At 37.1% G+C, this 23365-nt stretch overlaps 1 protein-coding gene across 3 annotated transcripts in view; it reads left to right on the top strand.

The window, feature by feature from the left end:
• The window catches only part of CADPS2 (calcium dependent secretion activator 2), a 567688-nt gene that overhangs the window by 295933 nt on the left and 248390 nt on the right, over positions 1 to 23365 (top strand). For all 3 annotated transcript variants that reach the window (XM_024250127.3, XM_054559726.2, XM_054559723.2), the window contains exon 8: positions 20211 to 20350. In XM_024250127.3, the coding sequence (XP_024105895.1) occupies positions 20211 to 20350 (140 nt within the window). The remainder of the gene's footprint in view (positions 1 to 20210; positions 20351 to 23365) is intronic.

Below are 23365 nucleotides of genomic sequence, written 5' to 3'. Positions count from 1 at the left end.
TTAATTTTGATTAAGTCCAATTTATGATTTTTTTCTTTTTGGCTCATGTTCTTGGTGACGTATCTAAGAAAACTTCACCAAACCCAAGGTTAGAATTCTCCTGTTTTCTTCTAGAAGCGGTATAGTTTTAGATTTTTACATTTAGTCTTTGATTTATTTTTAGTTAATTTTCAGATCTAGAGCTACATATAGATCAAAGTTTTTATTTGAATATGTTGTTCTAGCACAGTCTGTTGAAAAGCTTTCTCCACTGAATTTATTTAACATCTTTGTGGAAAATCCATTATCTATATATCTGTAAGCCTATTCCTGGACTCTCTATTCTGTCCCATTGAGCTCTTTGGTGTAAATATTATATAGCTATTAGGTATTGAAATATCTTGCTATAGTTTTGTATTTGTTTTATCTTTTTTTTGCCTCATGTTTTATGAATATCTGATATGGCAGTGTATAGATAGATGGGATTACAATTTCCTTCTCATTAACTGACCTTTTATCATTGTGAAATGACCTTCTTTATCCCTGGTAGTATACTTTACTTTAAAAATCTACTTTATCTTAGCTGCCTCAGCTTTCTTTTTGTGGTTGTTGTTGTTGTTATTTTTGTTTTTGTAGAGATGGGGTTTTGCCATGTTGCCCAGGCTGGTCTTGAACTCCTGAGCTCAAGCAGTCCACCCACCTTGGCCTCCCAAAGTGCTGGGATTATAGGCATGAGCCACTGTTGCCAGCCCCCAGCTTTCTTTTGACTAGTGTTAGCATGTTATATTTTTCCCATTTTTTAATCTATTTGTTTCTTTACACTTAGACTATATTTCTTGAAGCAACATATAATTGTGTCTTTATTATCCATTCTGACACACCTCTGCCTTTTAACTGGGCTATTTAAATTATATTTTAATATGAATATTGATATGGTTAAGCTTAAATCTGTCATTTAGATGTTTTTTTCTTTCTCTTCTGTTATTCCTTTTTTCCTCTTCTGCTTTTTTTAGGTTGAATATTCTTTAAGATTCTAGTTTTTCTTCTTTGTTGCTCTGTTACTGATAAATGTCTTGTTATTTTATGTCGTTTTAACTCATCAGAGGCTAAGTCAAGTAATATTATAACATTTAATGTATATTTAAGAACCTTACAATATTATACCTCTAGTTCTTCCCTCCCATCATTTGAGTTATTGTTATGCATTGTACTTTTACATATGTTACAAACCCACACTACATTGTTTTTACATTCTTTAAATGGTTAGTTATCTTTTAAACTAGCGTCACATAGTCATCTTTAGGTTCAGAAAAGATTTAGAAGATTGTACATTTATTTAACAATTGTTGCTTTGAACAAAATCAGAATTGTTTCAGGAAGAAAAAAAGGGGATGTTCAGGAAGCTGGTAGAGGTGTCCTGCATGTGTGCATCACACCAAAGTCGACGCTTTTGTAATCCTTAGGACAAATAAAACAAACAACCTAGCCAGAATAGTCAGTGCCTTTTTTCATATAAATTAAAAGCTGAGTATCTAGTGATGGGAGAGTAGAGGTTATCTTTCAAGGTGCTGATGGGATTGAGTTAGCTGCAAACTGTACTTCCTAAGTCAGTGAAACTGAAATTTTATGTTCAGCTGAATTTTGAAGAAAAACTACTAGATAAATTATTTTAGTTTTTACATAATTCAGTGATATTTTATCTATAATTAATTAAGAAACAAAACTAATTGTTATTTCTGGCTATTTCTGTTTTATTGGTTAGTAGAATTTAGAGTTTAAAAGGATACTGGAGCTCATTTAATCCAATCTCTTCACTTTCCAGATAAAGCAACTGTGGCACAAAGATGCAAATTAAATTCTTCTAGTTCATAGTGGCATCTACTGTATTGTTATCCTTTTGAGGGTAAGGCCATGGACATATTATGCATTTTAGCAACAGCAACTGTCCAGCAGTTTCTGACTCACAGTATATGTCCAATTAATGTTGGAGGGATGGGTGAACAAATGAATAAATCTGAAATGTGCTTAATTTGGTTTCATTTCTGCTATGCAAAGTTATGCTAGAAAGTAGAATTAGTTACTTTTGTTTGAATGCCTGATATCCCTAATCAAGTAATAAACTAGAACAACAATTATAGAATAATGTACAATTTGGATCCTACAGTGAGTGAAGTTCTAGTATGTTTAGTCTTCTACCTAAAATAGAAGTAAATTGAAACATTCTCAAGTCTATTACTAAGCTCTTTTAGTCACTACATTAATGAAATAATTCCTGTGTATCTCAGAGCTATTCAAAGTCACTTTAGAATATCCATCCCATTTTATTCATTCATTGATGGACATTTAGGTTGATTTCACATCTTGGCTATTGTCAATAAAGCTGCAATGAACATTGGAGTGCAGATATCTCTTCTATATACAGATTTCATTTCCTTTGGAGATATACCTTAAAGTGGGATTTCTGAATCATATAGTAATTCTATTTTTACTTTTTTTGAGGAACTTCCATACAGTTTTCTGAAATGGCTATATTAATGCACATTCCTACCAACAATATGCAAGGCTTCCCTTTCCCCCACATCCTCACCAATGCTTATCTTTTAGCTTATCTTTTGTCTTGTTGATAATAGCCATTCTTATCTTTTATCTTGTTGGTAATAGCCATTCAGGCGTGAGGTGGTTTTATTTGCATTTCCCTGATGATTAGCAATGTTGAGCATTTCTTTCATATATGCAGTAGGATTTTATTCGGCCTTAAAAACTGAAGAAATCTTGTCATTTAATCAAGCTGGGAGACATTGTGCTAAATGAAATATGCCAAGCACAGAAAGACAAATACCACATGATGTCACCTACATGTAGAATCTAAAAAAGCCAAACTCTTAGAAGCAGAGAGTAGGATGGTGGTTACCAGGGTCATAGGCATGGAGGGGATGAGGAATGGGAAGATGTTGGTCAAAGGCTACAAAGTTTTTGTTAAGATGAATCAGTCCCAGAAATCTGTTGTATGGCATAGTGACTATAGTTAATAATCATGAATTATACACTTGAAAATTTGCTAAGAGAATATATCTTAAATGTTCTCAGAACATACACACACAAAGACTATGTTAGATGGATATTAAAACATGTTGTATAGTGCAAATATATATAATTTTGTCAAGTATACCTCAATAAAGCTGGAAAAAATATTTACCTCTGTTGCCTTTAGCAGTGGTATGAGAAAACACTCTTATTCCCTGATGGTTTGTATTATATGCATTGTATGAGTCAAGAAGTCCTTAGATAAGAAGAGCAAGATTCAAATTAGTTGGTTATTCAACATGACAAACTGAAAAGTTTGAAACCTAATTTTGAAGACATTAATTCTGGTATTGGCTCTGCCATAGTAGCCATGAGGCCATGAACAAGTTACATAACATCTCTTCTGCCCATGAATCATTCCATGTCCTGACCTTATTCCCCACCATCTTCCTGTGTTATTTACTTTTCTGAATTTATTTGATTTTTTGAGCATATGAAAATGTATCACAGAGATTTCTCAACCTCATACTCACCTGTCCATCTTCCTTTCCCATTGCTTAAGTGACTACTGACTAGTTTGCATACAAATAAAATGGCAAATTGGGAAGTTTTTTTTTTAATTCTATAAATTCAGGGGGTATAAGTGCAGTCGTGTTACATGGTTATACTGCATAGCAGTGAAGTCTGGGCTTTTAGTGTACCCATTACCTGAATAGTGAACATCATATCCAGTAAGTAATTTTTCAGTGCTCACCCTCCTTTCCCACTGCCTGCTTTTGGAGTCTCCAGTGTCTATTATTCCCCTCCTCTCCATATATCTATGTATACCCATTGTTTCACTCCCATTTGTGAGAACATGCTGTATTTGATTTTCTGTTTCTGAATTGTTTCACTTAGGATAATGGCCTCCAGCTCCATCCATGTTGCTGTAAAAGACATAATTACATTCTCTCTTATGTCTGGGTAGTGTTTTGTGTGTGTGTGTGTATGCATGTGTGTGTATGTATGTGTCTGTGTACACATATGTTTATGCAATTAAAAATTTTATTTATGCAATTATCTGTTGATAAACATTTTGGTTGATTCTTTGACTTTGTTATTGTGACTAACGCTGTGATAAACATAGGCATGCAGGTGTCTTTTTGATATACTGATTTCTTTTACTTTGAGTACTTAGTAGTGGGATTGCTGGATCTAATGATATTTCTATTTTCAGTTCTTTAAGAAATCTCCAGCCAGGTGTGGTGGCTCACACTTGTAATCCCAGCACTTTGGGAGGCCGAAGTAGGTGGATCACGAGGTCAGGAGTTGGAGACTAGCCTGGCCAATATGGTGAAAATGGATCTCTAATAAAAGTACAAAAATTAGCCAGGCATGGTGGCGTGCACCTGTAGTCCCAGCTACTCTGGAGGCTGAGGCAGAATTGCTTGAACCTAGGAGGCAGAGGTTGCAGTGAGCCAAGATCACACCACTGCACTCCAGCCTGCCTGGGCGACAGAGTGAGACTCCATCTCTAAATAAATAAATAAATAAATAAGAAATTCCCATACTGTTTTCCATAGAGGTTGTACTAATTTACATTCCCACCAACAGTATATAAGTATTCCAACTTGGAAAGGTTTTCATTAGTGTTATTTTGGTACATTATTACATTGTGATTGTTAGACCTTGCATAGATTCCTTATTCATATGAAGAACAAGAGCTCACCTTCACACTTTAAGGTGGTACAGGTTGAGTATCCCTTATCCAAAATGCAACCAGAAGTATTCTAGATTTTTTATTTTTTCAGAATTTGGAATATTTGCATTATACTTAATGGTTGATCATCCCTAATACAAAAATTTGATATCCAAAATGCTCCAATGAGCATTTCCTTTAAGGATGACCTTTGAGTACCATATGGATGCTCAAAAAGTTAAGGGTTTTGGAGCATTTCTGATTTTGGATTTTCAGATTAGGAATGCACAACCTATAGTTGGTTTTTAATTTAAATTCCCACATCTGTCAGTAGTCCATGAATTAGCTAGCCAATCCCAAAACATTTTGCCATAACTTTATGTTCCATGCTCTTTAAGGATACAGCTAAAATAATTGTCCAAGTCTAGACATTGTTTGTGCCTCCCTCTTTTACAGCCGACCACCATATGTTATGGATTGACTGACGTTGACTTGGCTCTAAAAATTCTTATTGTACTTAATAACCAAAGATTAAGAACGGAACTAAATTTATTATATTTATGAAATAATTAAGGAGATAATATGTTGAATTGAGGGGGGCAGTATAAAATTGAAAGTGTCTGTTGTTATCTTGAAGTGATTTGAAGTGATTTGCCTCTAGGTATTTATTTAACTTCAGTGCCAAGTTTACATAACAAAATAGTGCCTACCTTTGAGGGGTGATGTGGGAATTGATTTAAATTTCACAAAGCATTCCAAGACACTCAGTTGATAGATTCTCCATAAATGGCAGGCATTATTATAATCAGACTAGTAAAAAGAAAAATGATAAAGCTACTCATGCAGTATCCTCTAATAGAAACTGTTTTGATAAAGTAATGTAAAGATTATGCTATTCATAATTTATGGCTGAGGGCAATAGATCAAGAATAATGATGCTTTCCTGTCTATATAAGTATTAAAAACACAGATGTAGCTGTGTTGGAGTATATTGCTCTATCTAACAAGGATGTTGGAGTATATTGCTCTATCTAAGAAGGATGAAATCAATACCTTATAAACAAGAAAAGTGAGGAGGAGCCAAGATGGCCGAATAGGAACAGCTCCGGTCTACAGCTCCCAGCGCGAGCGACGCAGAAGACGGGTGATTTCTGCATTTCCATCTGAGGTACCGTGTTCATCTCACTAGGGAGTGCCAGACAGTGGGCGCAGGTCAGTGGGTGAGCGCACCGTGCGCCAGCCGAAGCAGGGGCGAGGCATTGCCTCACTCGGGAAGCGCAAGGGGTCAGGGAGTTCCCCTTCCAGGGGTGACAGACGGCACCTGGAAAATCGGGCCACTCCCACCCGAATACTGTGCTTTTCCGACGGGCTTAGGAAACGGTGCCCCAGGAGAGTATAGCCCGCACCTGGCTCAGAGGGTCCTACGCCCACGGAGTCTCGCTGATTGCTAGCACAGCAGTCTGAGATCAAACAGCAAGTCGGCAGCGAGGCTGGGGGAGGGGCGCCCGCCATTGCCCGGGCTCGCTTAGGTAAACAAAGCAGCCTGGAAGCTTGAACTGGGTGGAGCCCACCACAGCTCAAGGAGGCTTGCCTGCCTCTGTAGGCTCCACCTCTGGGGGCAGGGCACAGACAAACAAAAAGACAGCAGTAACCTCTGCAGACTTAAATGTCCCTGTCTGACAGCTGTGAGGAGAGCAGTGGTTCTCCCAGCACGCAGCTGGAGATCTGAGAACGGGCTGACTGCCTCCTCAAGTGGGTCCCTGACCCCTGACCCCCGAGCAGCCTAACTGGGAGGCACCCCCCAGCAGGGGCAGACTGACACCTCACACGGCCGAGCAGGTACTCCAACAGACCTGCAGCTGAGGGTTCTGTCTGTTAGAAGGAAAACTAACAGAAAGGACATCCACACCAAAAACCCATCTGTACATCACCATCATCAAAGACCAAAAGTAGATAAAACCACGAAGATGGGGAAAAAACAAAGCAGAAAAACTGGAAACTCTAAAAACCAGAGTACCTCTCCTCCTCCAAAGGAACGCAGTTCCTCACCAGCAACGGAACAAAGCTGGACAGAGAATGACTTTGACGAGCTGAGAGAAGAAGGCTTCAGACGATCAAATTACTCCGAGCTACGGGAGGATATTCAAACCAAAGGCAAAGAAGTTGAAAACTTTGAAAAAAATTTAGAAGAATGTATAACTAGAATAACCAATACAGAGAAGTGCTTAAAGGAGCTGATGGAGCTGAAAACCAAGGCTCGAGAACTACGTGAAGAATGCAGAAGCCTCAGGAGCCGATGCGATCAAATGGAAGAAAGGGTATCAGCCCTGGAAGATGAAATGAATGAAATGAAGCGAGAAGGGAAGTTTAGAGAAAAAAGAATAAAAAGAAACGAGCAAAGCCTCCAAGAAATGTGGGACTATGTGAAAAGACCAAATCTACGTCTGATTGGTGTACCTGAAAGTGATGGGGAGAATGGAAACAAGTTGGAAAACACTCTGCAGGATATTATCCAGGAGAACTTCCCCAATCTAGCAAGGCAGGCCAACATTCAGATTCAGGAAATACAGAGAACGCCACAAAGATACTCCTCGAGAAGAGCAACTCCAAGACACATAATTGTCAGATTCACCAAAGTTGAAATGAAGGAAAAAATGTTAAGGGCAGCCAGAGAGAAAGGTCGGGTTACCATCAAAGGGAAGCCCATCAGACTAACAGCGGATCTCTCGGCAGAAACCCTACAAGCCAGAAGAGAGTGGGGGCCAATATTCAACATTCTTAAAGAAAAGAATTTTCAACCCAGAATTTCATATCCAGCCAAACTAAGCTTCATAAGTGAAGGAGAAATAAAGTACTTTACAGACAAGCAAATGCTGAGAGATTTTTGTCACCACCAGGCCTGCCCTAAAAGAGCTCCTGAAGGAAGCGCTAAACATGGAAAGGCACAACCGGTACCAGCCACTGCAAAATCATACCGAAATGTAAAGACCATCGAGACTAGGAAGAGACTGCGTCAACTAACGAGCAAAATATCCAGCTAACATCATAATGACAGGATCAAATTCACACATAACAATATTAACTTTAAATGTAAATGGACTAAATGCTCCAATTAAAAGACACAGACTGGCCAATTGGATAAAGACTCAAGACCCATCAGTGTGCTGTATTCAGGAAACCCATCTCACGTGCAGAGACACACATAGGCTCAAAATAAAAGGATGGAGGAAGATCTACCAAGCAAATGGAAAACAAAAAAAGGCAGGGGTTGCAATCCTAGTCTCTGATAAAACAGACTTTAAACCAACAAAGATCAAAAGAGACAAAGAAGGCCATTACATAATGGTAAAGGGATTAATTCAACAAGAAGAGCTAACTATCCTAAATATATATGCACCCAATACAGGAGCACCCAGATTCATAAAGCAAGTCCTGAGTGACCTACAAAGAGACTTAGACTCCCACACATTAATAATGGGAGACTTTAACACCCCACTGTCAACATTAGACAGATCAATGAGACAGAAAGTCAACAAGGATACCCAGGAATTGAACTCAGCTCTGCACCAAGCGGACCTAATAGACATCTACAGAACTCTCCACCCCAAATCAACAGAATATACATTTTTTTCAGCACCACACCACACCTATTCCAAAATTGACCACATACTTGGAAGTAAAGCTCTCCTCAATAAATGTAAAAGCACAGAAATTGTAACAAACTGTCTCTCAGATCACAGTGCAATCAAGCTAGAACTCAGGATTAAGAATCTCACTCAAAACCGCTCAACTACATGGAAACTGAACAACCTGCTCCTGAATGACTACTGGGTACATAACGAAATGAAGGCAGAAATAAAGATGTTCTTTGAAACCAACGAGAACCAAGACACAACATACCAGAATCTCTGGGATGCATTCAAAGCAGTGTGTAGAGGGAAATTTATAGCACTAAATGCCCACAAGAGAAAGCAGGAAAGATCCAAAATTGACACCCTAACATCACAATTAAAAGAACTAGAAAAGCAAGAGCAAACACATTCAAAAGCTAGCAGAAGGCAAGAAATAACTAAAATCAGAGCAGAACTGAAGGAAATAGAGACACAAAAAACCCTTCAAAAAATAAATGAATCCAGGAGCTGGTTTTTTGAAAGGATCAACAAAATTGATAGACTGCCAGCAAGATTAATAAAGAAAAAAAGTAGAATCAAATAGTTGCAATAAAAAATGATAAAGGGGATATCACCACCGATCCCACAGAAATACAAACTACCATCAGAGAATATTACAAACACCTCTATGCAAATAAACTAGAAAATCTAGAAGAAATGGATAAATTCCTCAACACATACACCCTCCCAAGACTAAACCAGGAAGAAGTTGAATCTCTGAATAGACCAATAACAGGAGCTGAAATTGTGGCAATAATCAATAGCTTACCAACCAAAAAAAGTCCAGGACCAGATGGGTTCACAGCCGAATTCTACCAGAGGTACAAGGATGAGCTGGTACCATTCCTTCTGAAACTATTCCAATCAATAGAAAAAGAGGGAATCCTCCCTAACTCATTTTATGAGGTCAGCATCATCCTGATACCAAAGCCTGGCAGAGACACAACAAAAAAAGAGAATTTTAGACCAATATCCTTGATGAACATTGATGCAAAAATCCTCAATAAAATACTGGCAAACAGAATCCAGCAGCACATCAAAAAGCTTATCCACCATGATCAAGTGGGCTTCATCCCTGGGATGCAAGGCTGGTTCAATATACGCAAATCAATAAGTGTAATCCAGCATATAAACAGAACCAAAGTCAAAAACCACATGATTATCTCAATAGATGCAGAAAAGGCCTTTGACAAAATTCAACAACCCTTCATGCTAAAAACTCTCAATAAATTAGGAATTGATGGGACATATCTCAAAATAATAAGAGCTATTTATGACAAACCCACAGCCAATATCATACTGAATGGGCAAAAACTGGAAGCATTCCCTTTGAAAAGTGGCACAAGACAGGGATGCCCTCTCTCACCACTTCTATTCAACATAGTGTTGGAAGTTCTGGCCAGGGCAATTAGGCAGGAGAAGGAAATAAAGGGTATTCAATTAGGAAAAGAGGAAGTCAAATTGTCCCTGTTTGCAGATGACATGATAGTATATCTAGAAAACCCCATTGTCTCAGCCCAAAATCTCCTTAAGCTGATAAGCAACTTCAGCAAAGTCTTAGGATACAAAATCAATGTGCAAAAATCACAAGCATTCTTATACATCAATAACAGACAGACAGAGAGCCAAATCATGAGTGAACTCCCATTCACAATTGCTTCAAAGAGAATAAAATACCTAGGAATCCAACTTACAAGGGATGTGAAAGACCTCTTCAAGGAGAACTACAAACCACTGCTCAAGGAAATAAAAGAGGATACAAACAAATGGAAGAACATTCCATGCTCATGGGTAGGAAGAATCAATATCATGAAAATGGCCATCCTTCCCAAGGTAATTTACAGATTCAATGCCATCCCCATCAAGCTACCAATGACTTTCTTCACAGAATTGGAAAAAACTACTTTAAAGTTCATATGGAACCAAAAAAGAGCCCGCATCGCCAAGTCAATCCTAAGCCAAAAGAACAAAGCTGGAGGCATCACACTACCTGACTTCAAACTATACTACAAGGCTACAGTAACCAAAACAGCATGGTACTGGTACCAAAACAGAGATATAGATCAATGGAACAGAACAGAGCCGTCAGAAATAATGCCACATATCTACAACTATCTGATCTTTGACAAACCTGACAAAAACAAGAAATGGGGAAAGGATTCCCTATTTAATAAATGGTGCTGGGAAAACTGGCTAGCCATATGTAGAAAGCTGAAACTGGATCCCTTCCTTACACCTTATACAAAAATCAATTCAAGATGGATTAAAGACTTAAATGTTAGACCTAAAACCATAAAAACCCTAGAAGAAAACTTAGGCATTACCATTCAGGACATAGGCATGGGCAAGGACTTCATGTCTAAAACACCAAAAGCAATGGCAACAAAAGCCAAAATTGACAAATGGGATCTAATTAAACTCAAGAGCTTCTGCACAGCAAAAGAAACTACCATCAGAGTGAACAGGCAACCTACAAAATGGGAGAAAATTTTCGCAACCTACTCATCTGACAAAGGGCTAATATCCAGAATCTACAATGAACTCCAACAAATTTACGAGAAAAAAACAAACAACCCCATCAAAAAGTGGGCGAAGGACATGAACAGACACTTCTCAAAAGAAGACATTTATGCAGCCAAAAAACACATGAAAAAATGCTCACCATCACTGGCCATCAGAGAAATGCAAATCAAAACCACAATGAGATACCATCTCACACCAGTTAGAATGGCAATCATTAAAAAGTCAGGAAACAACAGGTGCTGGAGAGGATGTGGAGAAATAGGAACACTTTTACACTGTTGGTGGGATTGTAAACTAGTTCAACCCTTGTGGAAGTCAGTGTGGCGATTCCTCAGGGATCTAGAACTAGAAATTCCATTCGACCCAGCCATCCCATTACTGGGTATATACCCAAAGGACTATAAATCATGCTGCTATAAAGAGACATGCACACGTATGTTTATTGCGGCATTATTCACAATAGCAAAGACTTGGAACCAACCCAAATGTCCAACAATGATAGACTGGATTAAGAAAATGTGGCACATATACACCATGGAATACTATGCAGCCATAAAAAATGATGAGTTCACGTCCTTTGTAGGGACATGGATGAAATTGGAAATCATCATTCTCAGTAAACTATCGCAAGAACAAAAAACCAAACACCGCATATTCTCACTCATAGGTGGGAATTGAACAATGAGAACACATGGACACAGGAAGGGGAACATCACACTTCGGGGACTGTTGTGGGGTGGGGGGAGGGGGGAGGGATAGCATTGAGAGATATACCTAATGCTAGATGACGAGTTGGTGGGTGCAGCGCACCAGCATGGCACATGTATACATATGTAACTTACCTGCACATTGCGCACATGTACCAGAAAACCTAAAGTATAATAATAATAATAATAAAAGAAAAAAAAAAAACAAGAAAAGTGATCTATGTATATTAATAAAAGACACTATTCTTAATTGAGCCTTGAAAAATATAGTGACTGACAAACTTGATTATGTCTTTCAGAATCTCCAAGAAAGGCTTTGAAATAGCAGAAATAATTCTTAATCATTAGGTTGTAAGGAACTTGAATTTTGTTGGTAATATAAGCATAATGGTCTTCATTCTGGTAACCAAAATAATCAGCTTCATTGTTAAACCTTTAAAAAATTTGTTCAATTTATTGTAAGAAAAGTCAAAACTTTGTTTAACTACATTAATACAAAATGAGAGAAAATTAAGCATTTCAAAATATTTTTTACAAGCAGAATGCTTCAGGTGTGTGCAAGATATAAGCACACACAAAGTAAGCAAAGCTGATGATAGAAATCAATATGTAAAAGTATCTTTAAATCACACACTTATGAGGAGAAATTTAAAAGGTAAATTTAATTTTCCTTTATGATGAAATTTTAGCTTTCATTGTCTACACATTAGTTTCTTGTTGCTGCTGCAACAGTTTACCAAAAACTTCTTAGTGACTTAAAACCATATAAATTTGTTATCTTATAGTTCTGAAGTAAAAAGTTCAAAATGGATTTCTGTGAGCTAAAATCAAGTTATCAGCAGGGTTCTGTTCCTTTCTAGATGCTCTAGAGGAGAATCTCTTTGTTGTGTGTTTTGTTTTGCCTTTTCCCATTTCTGGGGGTTGCCTACATTCTTTGACTCATTTCTTTCTTCAATTACGAAGCTAGTAATGGCTGGTCAGGTCGTTTTCACATCAGCACTGACTCTTCTGCCTTCCTCTGCCATGTTTCAGAACCCTTGTGATTGTATTGAGCCCCCATGTATAGGTGAATAATTGCCTAATTAGCAATCTTAATTTCACCTGCTACCTTAATCCTCCTTTGCCATTTAAGGTAAAAACATATTCACAAGTCCTGGGGATTAGGATCTGGGCATCTTTGGGAAGCCAGTATTCTACCTATTACATTCCAGATATGGAAGAATGAAAGTTTCATAGATTTTGAGAGACTGGTAAGTAAACGACATACTGTAGAATTAATTACCATCATTCTCTGTTATCAAATTTTGGCAGTAATTTAGTTATCAAGACTTTTTCTCTTTTCGTCACAGTGAAGTATTAATTTTAGGTTTACATTTTTATTTCTAATTTTTCTAAGCGTCCACCCACCCATTCATTCATCCATCCATCTTTCCAGCCAACCATCCAACCAACAAATACTTGGTGAGTGTTTACAATAGACTGTGAAGGAAACTGTGGTTAAGAAGGCTTAGAGATTTTTTTAAAATGGTAACAGTCAAGAAATGGATGTTAATTAGCTTGACTGTAGTGATCAGTTCACTGTGTATCAGAACATCAGGATACGTACTTTAAATATAGTAATTTCAATAAAAAACTGGTGAAAAAAGAGTGTCTTAAAGATACTCATTTAGGCGACCCTGTGTGGTACAAATGAATTACCCTGTCTACTACACAATAGCTCTTGCTCTCAAGGATCATAGACTACTAAGGGCTTGCCTAATGACCCCTTCATATCATTATTAAATAGAGATGTCAGGAAAAATTGGAGAATGATTGACACATCTTACTTTTCTTTTCCTTGCTTTATCCTTAATCCTCCCATCATGCAAATAACAAAGCTTCTAATCTTGATCTTTTAACAAGCTAATGTCAAGGAAAAAATATCCACTTAGGATGATACTTTGTTTTTCTTCTACCCCATTTTATTTTTTCAAAAAAGGGCCTTTCTTATTTTAAAAAATATATAGAAGGAAGGAGATGTGGTGTGTGGTTCTCTGTTGGGCCAAGTACACATTTGGTAAAAGGTTGGGAGTTTGATCAATTCCATATTGTAAATTCCAAAATTCTTTCCAGCTTTGAAAATAAAGGAACTCGATTTAGCCCATGGACAATAAGGTTGACAGAAGATTTAATGCCAATCTTTCAGTATACAAAAGAGCATTGTGTGCGTAAGAGTGAGCAGGTGTTCTTTGTTTTCACTAAGTAGGACAGGAAGCCATGATATTAAATCAAATAAGAAATAATTTAGATTTAGCAACCTCAAGTGTATTAAAACACAGGAAACTGTTACTGAGGAATAATATAGATTTCCCTTAGACAAATCATCTGTTTCATCTTCACATACTGTAAGGGTTCTGATATTGGGGCAAATATTAATATATGTGGTTATTAACATCTGCTAAATAAATACTGAAGTGAAAAAAACTGCAGGTAGTCCTTTCATAATATATGCTACCTCAAGGTTCTACACTCTCAAGAAGGTATTTGAAAGATTTGCTAGAGACTGTCACTATGAATCTTTGCTAAAGTATGAAATCTCTGTCAATTGAAAGAGAAAAAGAAACATCAACTAAACCCAAAAAGTCAAGGTTTCTTGTAGAGATAGACTCTACTTATCTGGAAAGATGTTCCCTCAGCCATTTGCCTAAAATATCCTTTATCTCAAGGACACCTGTTAGTAAGCAGAAGTGATTTTTAATCAAAAATTGAACCATGATTTCTGCTAATTGTGTTTTTAGTTCCTTCTTCCTCTGAGGCTAGTTCATCACTTAGTTGGATATGAGAAACCTGATCATGGAGTCACATGACTCATCTCTAAGATTTATGTATCTAGAGAGAGGGGAATTATTCTTAACACAAGTATGAAAATTTGATTTTCATTCTCTGGTTTGTAAACATTGTTTTACTAAATGTTACCTACATAGGATAACACACACTTAGCAAAACACATTTCTTACAGTCTATCCCTAATCTTCCATAATTACTGGTTTTATCCATAAGCTTAACCTTCCTGTATCTCCTTCAACTTACCTGTCTGTATTGTCATCCTCCCTGCCTTTACACACAGTAACCTTCTAGCCAAAATGATTTTGCCCAACTTACCTGATTTTGCCAACTTAAACCTTAAATGAAGTCTTATTCTATTCCTCAAACGTAATATGTCCCTCACACCATTGCTATTTGGCCTCAACTAAGCTTTTTCCTGCTCAGATCTCTAGTCACCTCTCTCTTTTTTAACCAGGCAATAGCCTTTCAGACCCAACAAAGTGCAACCTCTTGATCCCCATGTGACCCTGATGCCCCCTTCCTACTACCTAAAAAACTCTCCCCCTTAAATTTGGTACATCACAAACTTCAGCTTTCTTCTGCCTCCTTGGTGACTGGTCTCAGTTATAGAGTCTTGTCCCTTTTCCTAACTCTAGAAAGGTGGTGCCCAGAGGGTTCTCGGTTTATCCTCGGTTTATCTTTTTTTTTTTTTTTTTTTTTTTTGAAGTGGAGTCTCACACTGTCACCCAGGCTGGAGTGCAATGGCGCAGTCTCGGCTCACTGCAACCTCTGCCTCCTGGGTTCAAGCTATTCTCCTGTCTCAGCCTCCCAAGTAGCTGTGATTACAGGCACCCGCCACTATGCCTGACTAATTTTTTGTATTTTTAGTAGAGATGAGGTTTCACTGTGTTGGCCAGGCTGGTCTCAAACTCCTGGCCTCGTGATCCACCTGCCTCGGCCTCCCAAAGTGCTGGGATTATAGGCATGATCCATCACACCTGGCCCTCTCTTATCTTTTGAGAACATAAAGAGAATTGACATGGCAGAAAATGTAATGAGTGTTTGTACTGATTGAAGTTCTTTTCGTGGAGAGCAGTGGAAACTGACTGAGGCTAAGTCCAGGGAACAGAGAAAAAGTTGAACAGCCAAGCTTGGGGAAGAGCTTGAGAACCTAGTGTAATGTTACAAATGTCAGCATTGGAATCATGTGCTTTTTTCTAGGGTGCCACTGTTACAGTGTTTGGTTTCAACAGCTCCCATATCTTTATTTTTCATCCCCTACCCCATGTCAGCCTTATAAATCTTATCTGTTCTTTTAGACTTCCAAGTGAAACTGTAATTCCTCTATGAAAGCTGTCCTGATTTTTTCAAGAATTGCTGAATGCACTCATCTTGGAGCTAGAATTGTACCAACTGTGTGTCTACTGTTTTGCCGTAAGATACGGTGCAATTATTGTGATCCCAGGGTGTTTTTTCCTTTCTCTAAGCTAGGAGACATATATGGGAGAAGGTAGTGAATTGTCTATCTAGCCCCTCTGTTTTTCTAGCTTGTCTCCCCCAGCACCCAGTGCTGTTTTGTTTTTTGTTTTAGTTTTTCAGGTGCTTGTTGAAATAGAGTTTAGCAATTTAAATAGTCTTGATTTCACAGATCACAGAGTTTGCGCACAAATGTATGTAGTTTGGCCTCAATCAGGTATCTCAGTAGAAAAAAAACAATGTAGAAGTGACAGCTTATATATTTTAAGAGAAAGCTACTTCTGAACCCCACATCGCTCTAAACATTTCTGTGTGTAAATGTGTATTTTATATTTCATTTTTTTAAGTCTTAGTTTTTCTTCCTGTATATTAAATTTGATGGAATTTTAAACAAATCCTAAAAAACCATTTTGTGGTTTCCATTACACCTTAGCAAAGATGACAAGTAATGCTGACATTTTATTATGAAGAAGATACATTAGCTTTATGTTTAAGATAAGAAATCATTTTTGTGCCATGCTGACAAGACATTTAAAGTGTTGGTGACAAAAATAAACGAGAAGAAGCAGAAATGCATACGGAAAGGTTAAGAGAAATGAATGGTAAAGAACAAAATAGTTTGCTAAATAATATTAAAAGTTATTTGTACAGAGCTATAATTTGATTTAAATGTGAATTTAGGATACAGAAGGATCCTTAGTAAGCTTTTATATCTGTTAAATATTTTAATTATTGTGACTGTCCACATCAGACACAATCTCTAAACATGAACTGAGTCCTATTGAAGTGGAACTGCTTCTGATAAAAAAAAATTCTTTATTCACTTATTTACTTTTGAAAGATTTTGAAACAAAACACCTTGTTGATGTACTAGTTAGGATACTGCTAAATGCTGTAACAAGAAAGTCGTTATATTTCAATAATTCAAAATAATATCAGGTTTGTAAGAGTTTACCACAGGTATTCCTTTGGTAATACCACAGGTATTCCTTTCTTCCACATGGTGATTTAGGGCTCTGATTTCTTTCATTTCCTAGGGTATTGATGTTCTCTGAACTTGGCTGGCAGTGGAATAAAGTGCGGTAAAGACATCAAACCTGTATCTTGATAACCTTTTCCCAAGGTGACACATGTCACTTCTCACCCCTTTAACAAGAACTTTCATATGTCCCTCCTTAGAAGCAGGAGGAGCTAGAAAACCTGTTTCTTGGCTAATTTGCTGTTTACTAGCAACGGTTCTATACTGGTGAAAGCATGAATCGTGGCAGATAGCCAGCCAGTGTGCCATAGTTCACCCTTGTGGCCACCAAGTTGTTTTGTTGCCCTTCTTCCTAAACCTAGAACACATTCACCTCAACTCAAGAGAAACAGCCCAAAGTCCTATTTCATTTTTATATTCAGTCCAATATCTGTATCACAGTTAGCTGTGGCTCTTTGCAGGCTGGAAACCTGTGAACTAAAGTTCATGGTAACTGCCTACGACATCTTCCCTCCCCATTCTGCCTCAGCATAAATCCAATATACAGTAACGGAACAGGGACAGGAGAGCTATGGGTAAGTTTGCCACATGGAAAAAGGAAAAGTGGGAAATGCATGGCAGTAATTGTCCAATTAAAATAATGAAATCCTATCTGGCAGGCACTGTGAAGACACCCTGCCAAGGAAGTGTTCCAGATCTCTTGATTAGAGCTGTATTGTGTATTCTGAAAAGAACTCCCTTGTCCTTTATTCTCCATGGCCTTCTGGGCTCTGCACCTTGGGAGCTGCTTCCTTATCTATTTGTTCATGGCGAAATTGGATAAAGGAGTATGACCACTTTTTTTCTTGTGCAATTTGGGAGCCTGAAAACTATTTTACAGACCATTTTGAAGTTTAAGTTCAGCATTTATTTACCAATGCACTTCTCTTAGAAACAGAAGATTTCATATCTGTGGACCTCCCCTTGTTACACGTGCCAATGTTCAAACCTTTATCAGTCAGTCAGTCTGTCCAGAAAAACAAATATTCCCAGATCTTTCCAATGGAGAGAACATAACATAGGGAATTAGATATACATATGATAGGGAGAAGCCAAGCAGATGATTGTGAATATACCCAGAAATTAACTAAATCAGGAAACCATTGCATACTGTAGGGAAAGAAGAGCAATAGGAAGAAGTGATATTATCAGAGCTAAGAGTGCTATTAATAAAAGACATAAACTAAGCCCTATTGAAGAGGAACTGAGCTCTTGAGAAATGTGAGCCATTTATATTCTTTAATCTTTGTGTATCCTCACATAGTAAGAACTCAGTGTTTATTTAATTGAACAGAGCTGAGCAATAAATCCTTCCACTGACTTCAGTTAGAAATACCCATCAAAAAATAAAATGTGGCAGAAAGAATGGTATTCGATATTGGGATAGCCTTTAATTTGTGGATCAGCCAAAATCAGTTATCTTGGGACCTAATTTAGCAAGCCATCATCGGCATTTACAGAATGAGAAATTGTCAGAAGTTTTAATTTAAATATTCCATTCCTGTATAAGAGTTTAGAGTTTGGTACAATACCAATTTTTATATAAACATAGAAGGAAGAATTAAAAAGCAATAAAGTCTGTAAGTGGCTCATGCCAAATAATTTTTTTAAAGTTGGTGTGGGGAATGGGTGTGGAGAAAGAGAAAAAGCTTTCCAGACTTGTTAGGAAAATAGCAGCTATAGCTACAGAGGATATAGAGATCTATCTTAGTCTTTTATTCTTTTTTGGAATAACCTTCTAAGTTGATAATGATATTCCTTTGTCTACTGGTTTGAGCCAAAAGCTATCAGCTTATTTTTCTTTACTATCACTTAAGAAAGAATCTGTAAAATATTACATTGGATATTTTAGGAGTCAAAATGAATTCTAGAGTATGATCATAATTGTGAAAACATTGCAAATGTCATTTAGTTTGTTCTTAGATGTCCTTTATATACTTGAGTATATAGATATGCTGGATTCAACACAGCTATGGCTTTTAGGAAAGGCTAGAGAAAAGTCTCAAAATAGTAGATACATTTAACAACTTGCAAGTTGAGAATAGTTTGAGAAGCTTTTATGACTGTGTTGTCTTTCCTAGAGAGAAGGAGAGTCTTGCTTAAAGATTTCTCGGTGAAGATTTCTACTTATACTGCAAATGAGGATTTGAGGGTAGGGGAAGGGCATGACAAAGTCAATTGCCATGAATGCTTTCAAAACATTTTACTATTAGAATCTAAGAATAGAAGGCAGCCTTATTAAATTGGTAAAGACTATCTGTAACAACTTGAGACTGGACTTAGTTTTGTTATATTAAAGTAAAATTATAACAGTATTACAAAGAAATTTCAGATTCACAATCACTTTGTGTTGCCTCAAGATTTATCCACAAGAAGATATGTTTCAATATAGTTTTAATGAACATATTTATTTTGTTTGTGAAAAAAATTAGCATACCTGAGAATGTTTATAATTCTTCCATTCATATCTAAACTTCAGGTTTATGGCTTAAAATATAATGCAGTGCACTTCACATATTTTGCATTTTAGCCTATAATGCTCCCATTTAAAAATATTAAGGCTTAGATGTAAACTGTGCCTAAATATGTCATAACTGATTTTAAAAGGGAGAAAATACCTTGTGTTATCTGCATGGCACCTAACATCTGAAGAGTAGGCTTCTCTTTCCTGGGTTGACTCTGTGAAGTGAGGGTTGTGAAATAATCACTTGTCAATTGGGCAGTTTTGTTAAAAATAATTACTTTGTTTCAGTCATTATAATATCTATAGTTTTGAAAACATGTCAGGAAAAAGTCCTTCTTTGGTATTGATCTACGGCAGAAAATGTGCTGTTTTCCATCTCTAATTGAGTTGATTTCCTTTAATACTATTTTACAATGATAATACAATGATAATATTAAAGCATGAGGCATATTTGTGCTGTTTCAAATAATTGGCTTTGGTTTTTAAGCATGTTATCCATAATTTCAAAGAATATCTTTCTGAACTGCTTTGCCCTGAGGAGTTTAGAATTTTCTTGAAATTATGGGTGTCTCTTGAGTATTTTTCAACGTCAATTCAACTGTAGCTTGTTTTGCTATTAATTCGTTATGAAGTGACACAGGAAGAAAACTCATGTGATAATGTGAAAACACATATTTGTCAAAAAAATAAATTGAGTCTGTATTGAAAATCCATCAGCTATTGTAGTAGGGAGTCAAATGGTTTATCGGATACATTTGGGTGTTGACGTCATTTTTTCAAACAGGAAAACATAGAAAATATTTTAGTTCCAACCCGTAGACACTCCGTATCATGCGTTTAAATGTGGGTTTTTTTTTCCATACAGGTGATATTATACCCAACTTCTAATAGCCCCAAATCAGCTGAATTACACCGAATGGTAGTTCCAAAAAATAGCCAGGATTCTGACTTAAAAATCAAACTGGCAGTGCGAATGGATAAACCAGCACATATGAAGCATAGTGGGTGAGTATAAATTTGAGGATTTTTTTCCTGAATTATTGAATTTAATTTCAGTGTATTATTTTTGTCAGTTTAGTGAGAGAACCAGTATAGCAGGCTTTCACATGGAGTTTTCTCAAAAAGTGACATACATAAGTTATCTTACTCAATGTTTTTAGACCCATAGATGGCTTTATAGCTCAATACATGAGTCCTTAGTTAAGATAACTGTATGCGAGCTACCACAATATTGGAACTTGATTGTGTTAGTATTACTCATCAGTCATATTGATACAGGGCACCAGGCCACTGATACCTTCTAAGAAACATTCTTCAAATTACAATAATAGTTGAAACAAGCTTAGCACTGAGGTCCCTAGAAATAGTTAAACTTCCATAGACTGTATAAAAACTAAAACATAGTGTAGATGTAACCCAACGAGGCTGTATACATTTTGACAAGAGGGATATGAGTGTTCATCCAAACATGTGAGTGAGAATTGAATCAATATTGGAGAAAACTGCTACTGTTGCCTGGGGAAGAAATGCAGGGACTGTCTCCTGGGGATCACCAGGGGTCAGAGTCAGCCTTCATCTCTGCCAGGGTTCTTTGTCTGTTGCAGCTGGTGATGAAACAGGTCTGAACTCTTGAATAAAATGAATTGCCAAAAATCCAGGACTTCCTCAGAATAACGCTTTGGACTTACTATGGCCAAATCCCAGCATAGGGGTATTAGCCATTAGGAAAGAAAAGAGGCCATTTTTCTTACTATGGAGAATAACACTTTGGACTTACTATGGCCAAATCCCAGCATAGGGGTATTAGCCATTAGGAAAGAAAAGGGGCCATTTTTCTTACTATGGAGAAAAGCAGTTGTTGAAGTGGCTTACCCTGAGTTTAGCAACAGACATAGAGGTCTAAGAAAGTGCATCCTTGTAACAAGCAGAGTCTGCAGGCATTGGGGCCCAATCACTAACATCAGGGTGGAGCAAACTGATTATTCAAAAAATGAGGAGGATTCTTTAGATGACCATTAGGGGAAACAAAGTTAGGCTCTGGACAGGGGGAAACCCAAGGTATACATTACAGTTGGGGTGGAGCTAAGGACTGTATTGCTTTTTGGTTTAGTAGGCAGCATGTGCAGTGTCAGAACAGACCTCACCAAAGGGAAAAAGTACATGAGAGGGTGGGCTCTTAGAAATGGAACCATGATTTGGATAACCAATATCATGCATCTTTAATGTAGTAATGTAAAGTCAAGTCTAACTATGACTTAGATTATAATGCATATGGAGTATCTGGGATTTAAAATTTAATTCATGTATCCATCTACCTGTTCACCAGTAATTTATGCAGCAGGCATGTATTGAGCACTACTGTCTTCCAACTAGGACAAACTTTAATGTGATGTTATTGCAGGCCTATAGAAACTGGCTAATCAGGAATTCAGACTTGTATGCAAATAATTATGATAGTGATAAGTGCTGTAAGACAGAAATGGGAACCTGGGAGAAATAATACCTGATTTTTGCCAGGTATAGTGAATGAAAGTCTCACAGGACACCTGACTTTTGAGATAAAACTTGAAGGATGAATTTATCAGGTAGACAGTGGGAGAAATGGCATTCCAGCTACATGACAGCATGTACAAAGGCAGGGAGTCCTGGAAGGACTTTTAGCTGTTGATGACAAGTTCAGTGAAACTGTCATAGAGTGCTTTGAGACTAGAGAGAGTGCTAGTGCTCTAAAGTGCTTAGAGACTAGCAGAGTTACACATAAAAGAACAGAGTATGTTCCAGGAACTGCAGTTGTTTCTCTACCCTTTTTCACTCAGTCCCTTTTTCTTTTGATGAATGGCACAATTAAAAAAAAAACAAAAAACAGGAACCTATCATAATGCCAAGATGGCCCTAATTTACCCATGGCCAGTACTATACCATGGTGAATACCCCTGGACCTTCAGCTTGTCTCAGGAACAAAGACTGAACATGCATAGGGCAGGTCCTGTAACCTTTAGCTCCAGTGGGAAGAAACCCTTGCTCTAACTGGCAGTTCCTTGGTTTAGCATACTCCAGGATAGGTGAGACAATCCAGACCCCTTACAAGGCTTGATTTGGGGGTAGGGTATGTTTTTATCACATCTCTTTGACTAAATCAGTACCCCTAGAAAGGCCTGCAATTACCTTCTGCCCAAGACTAAAGGTGAGGGAAAAGACTAAAGAGGATATATCATAGTCTCTTAATTTAATCAATAAAGCTCAGGAACTCACTGAAGGACACGGACCAGAAATGGCTCATAGCCCAACCATATCTATTATTATCTAACATTGCTGAGAGATACAGGCATTTCCAGATATTTAAATATCTCTTCAGTTTCTGATGTACACACTGAAGCAATGTTAGAACTGAAAATTATGTGTGATGATGTTATGCTAAGATAGTGTGTTGTGTAGCAAAATTAAGAATATCATATTCCAAAATAGTGGTTCAATTAAAATATTTTAATACTAATATTAGAAGAATTAAACATTTTCAACATTGCTATAATAGTAATTGCTCCCTATGGACAGGGACAGTTAGAGGTGCTTTAACCTAAGCATCTGTTCTGTTTTCTCAGTACCCATGTGGCAACAGTTTTAAACATTTTGAATAATACACCTATGTGTAAACATGTATTGGAGAACATTTCACCTACAGCATAGCTATATTTGTCTTTTTCTGAGGTACTTCATAAATGGATTTTACTGCACTTAATTACATTTAAGAAGAGAAAGAAAGTTAATCTTTTTCTTCCAAGTATTCCATCATATACCAAAGCAATAATATAGCAGGAATAGTAGATTAATAGCATTTTGCTTTGGGCCTGGATCGTGTTTTGTCAATCATTTCTCCTATAATCAATAATTAACAGATGGATAATAATTTTGAGAGAGACAAGTCAAGTTTTAAAAATATTAATTTATCTTTAAAATATAGCAAACTCCTGTTACAGATAGAGTTGTTAGGTGGATTAAAAAATAAATTGGAGGATAATGGAT

The sequence above is a fragment of the Pongo abelii genome, chromosome 6, assembly GCF_028885655.2.
Source record: "Pongo abelii isolate AG06213 chromosome 6, NHGRI_mPonAbe1-v2.0_pri, whole genome shotgun sequence".
In the NCBI taxonomy this organism is placed as follows: Eukaryota; Metazoa; Chordata; class Mammalia; order Primates; family Hominidae; genus Pongo; species Pongo abelii.
Note: the sequence above shows the minus strand (reverse complement) of the source record. Positions and strands in the feature narration are given on the sequence as shown.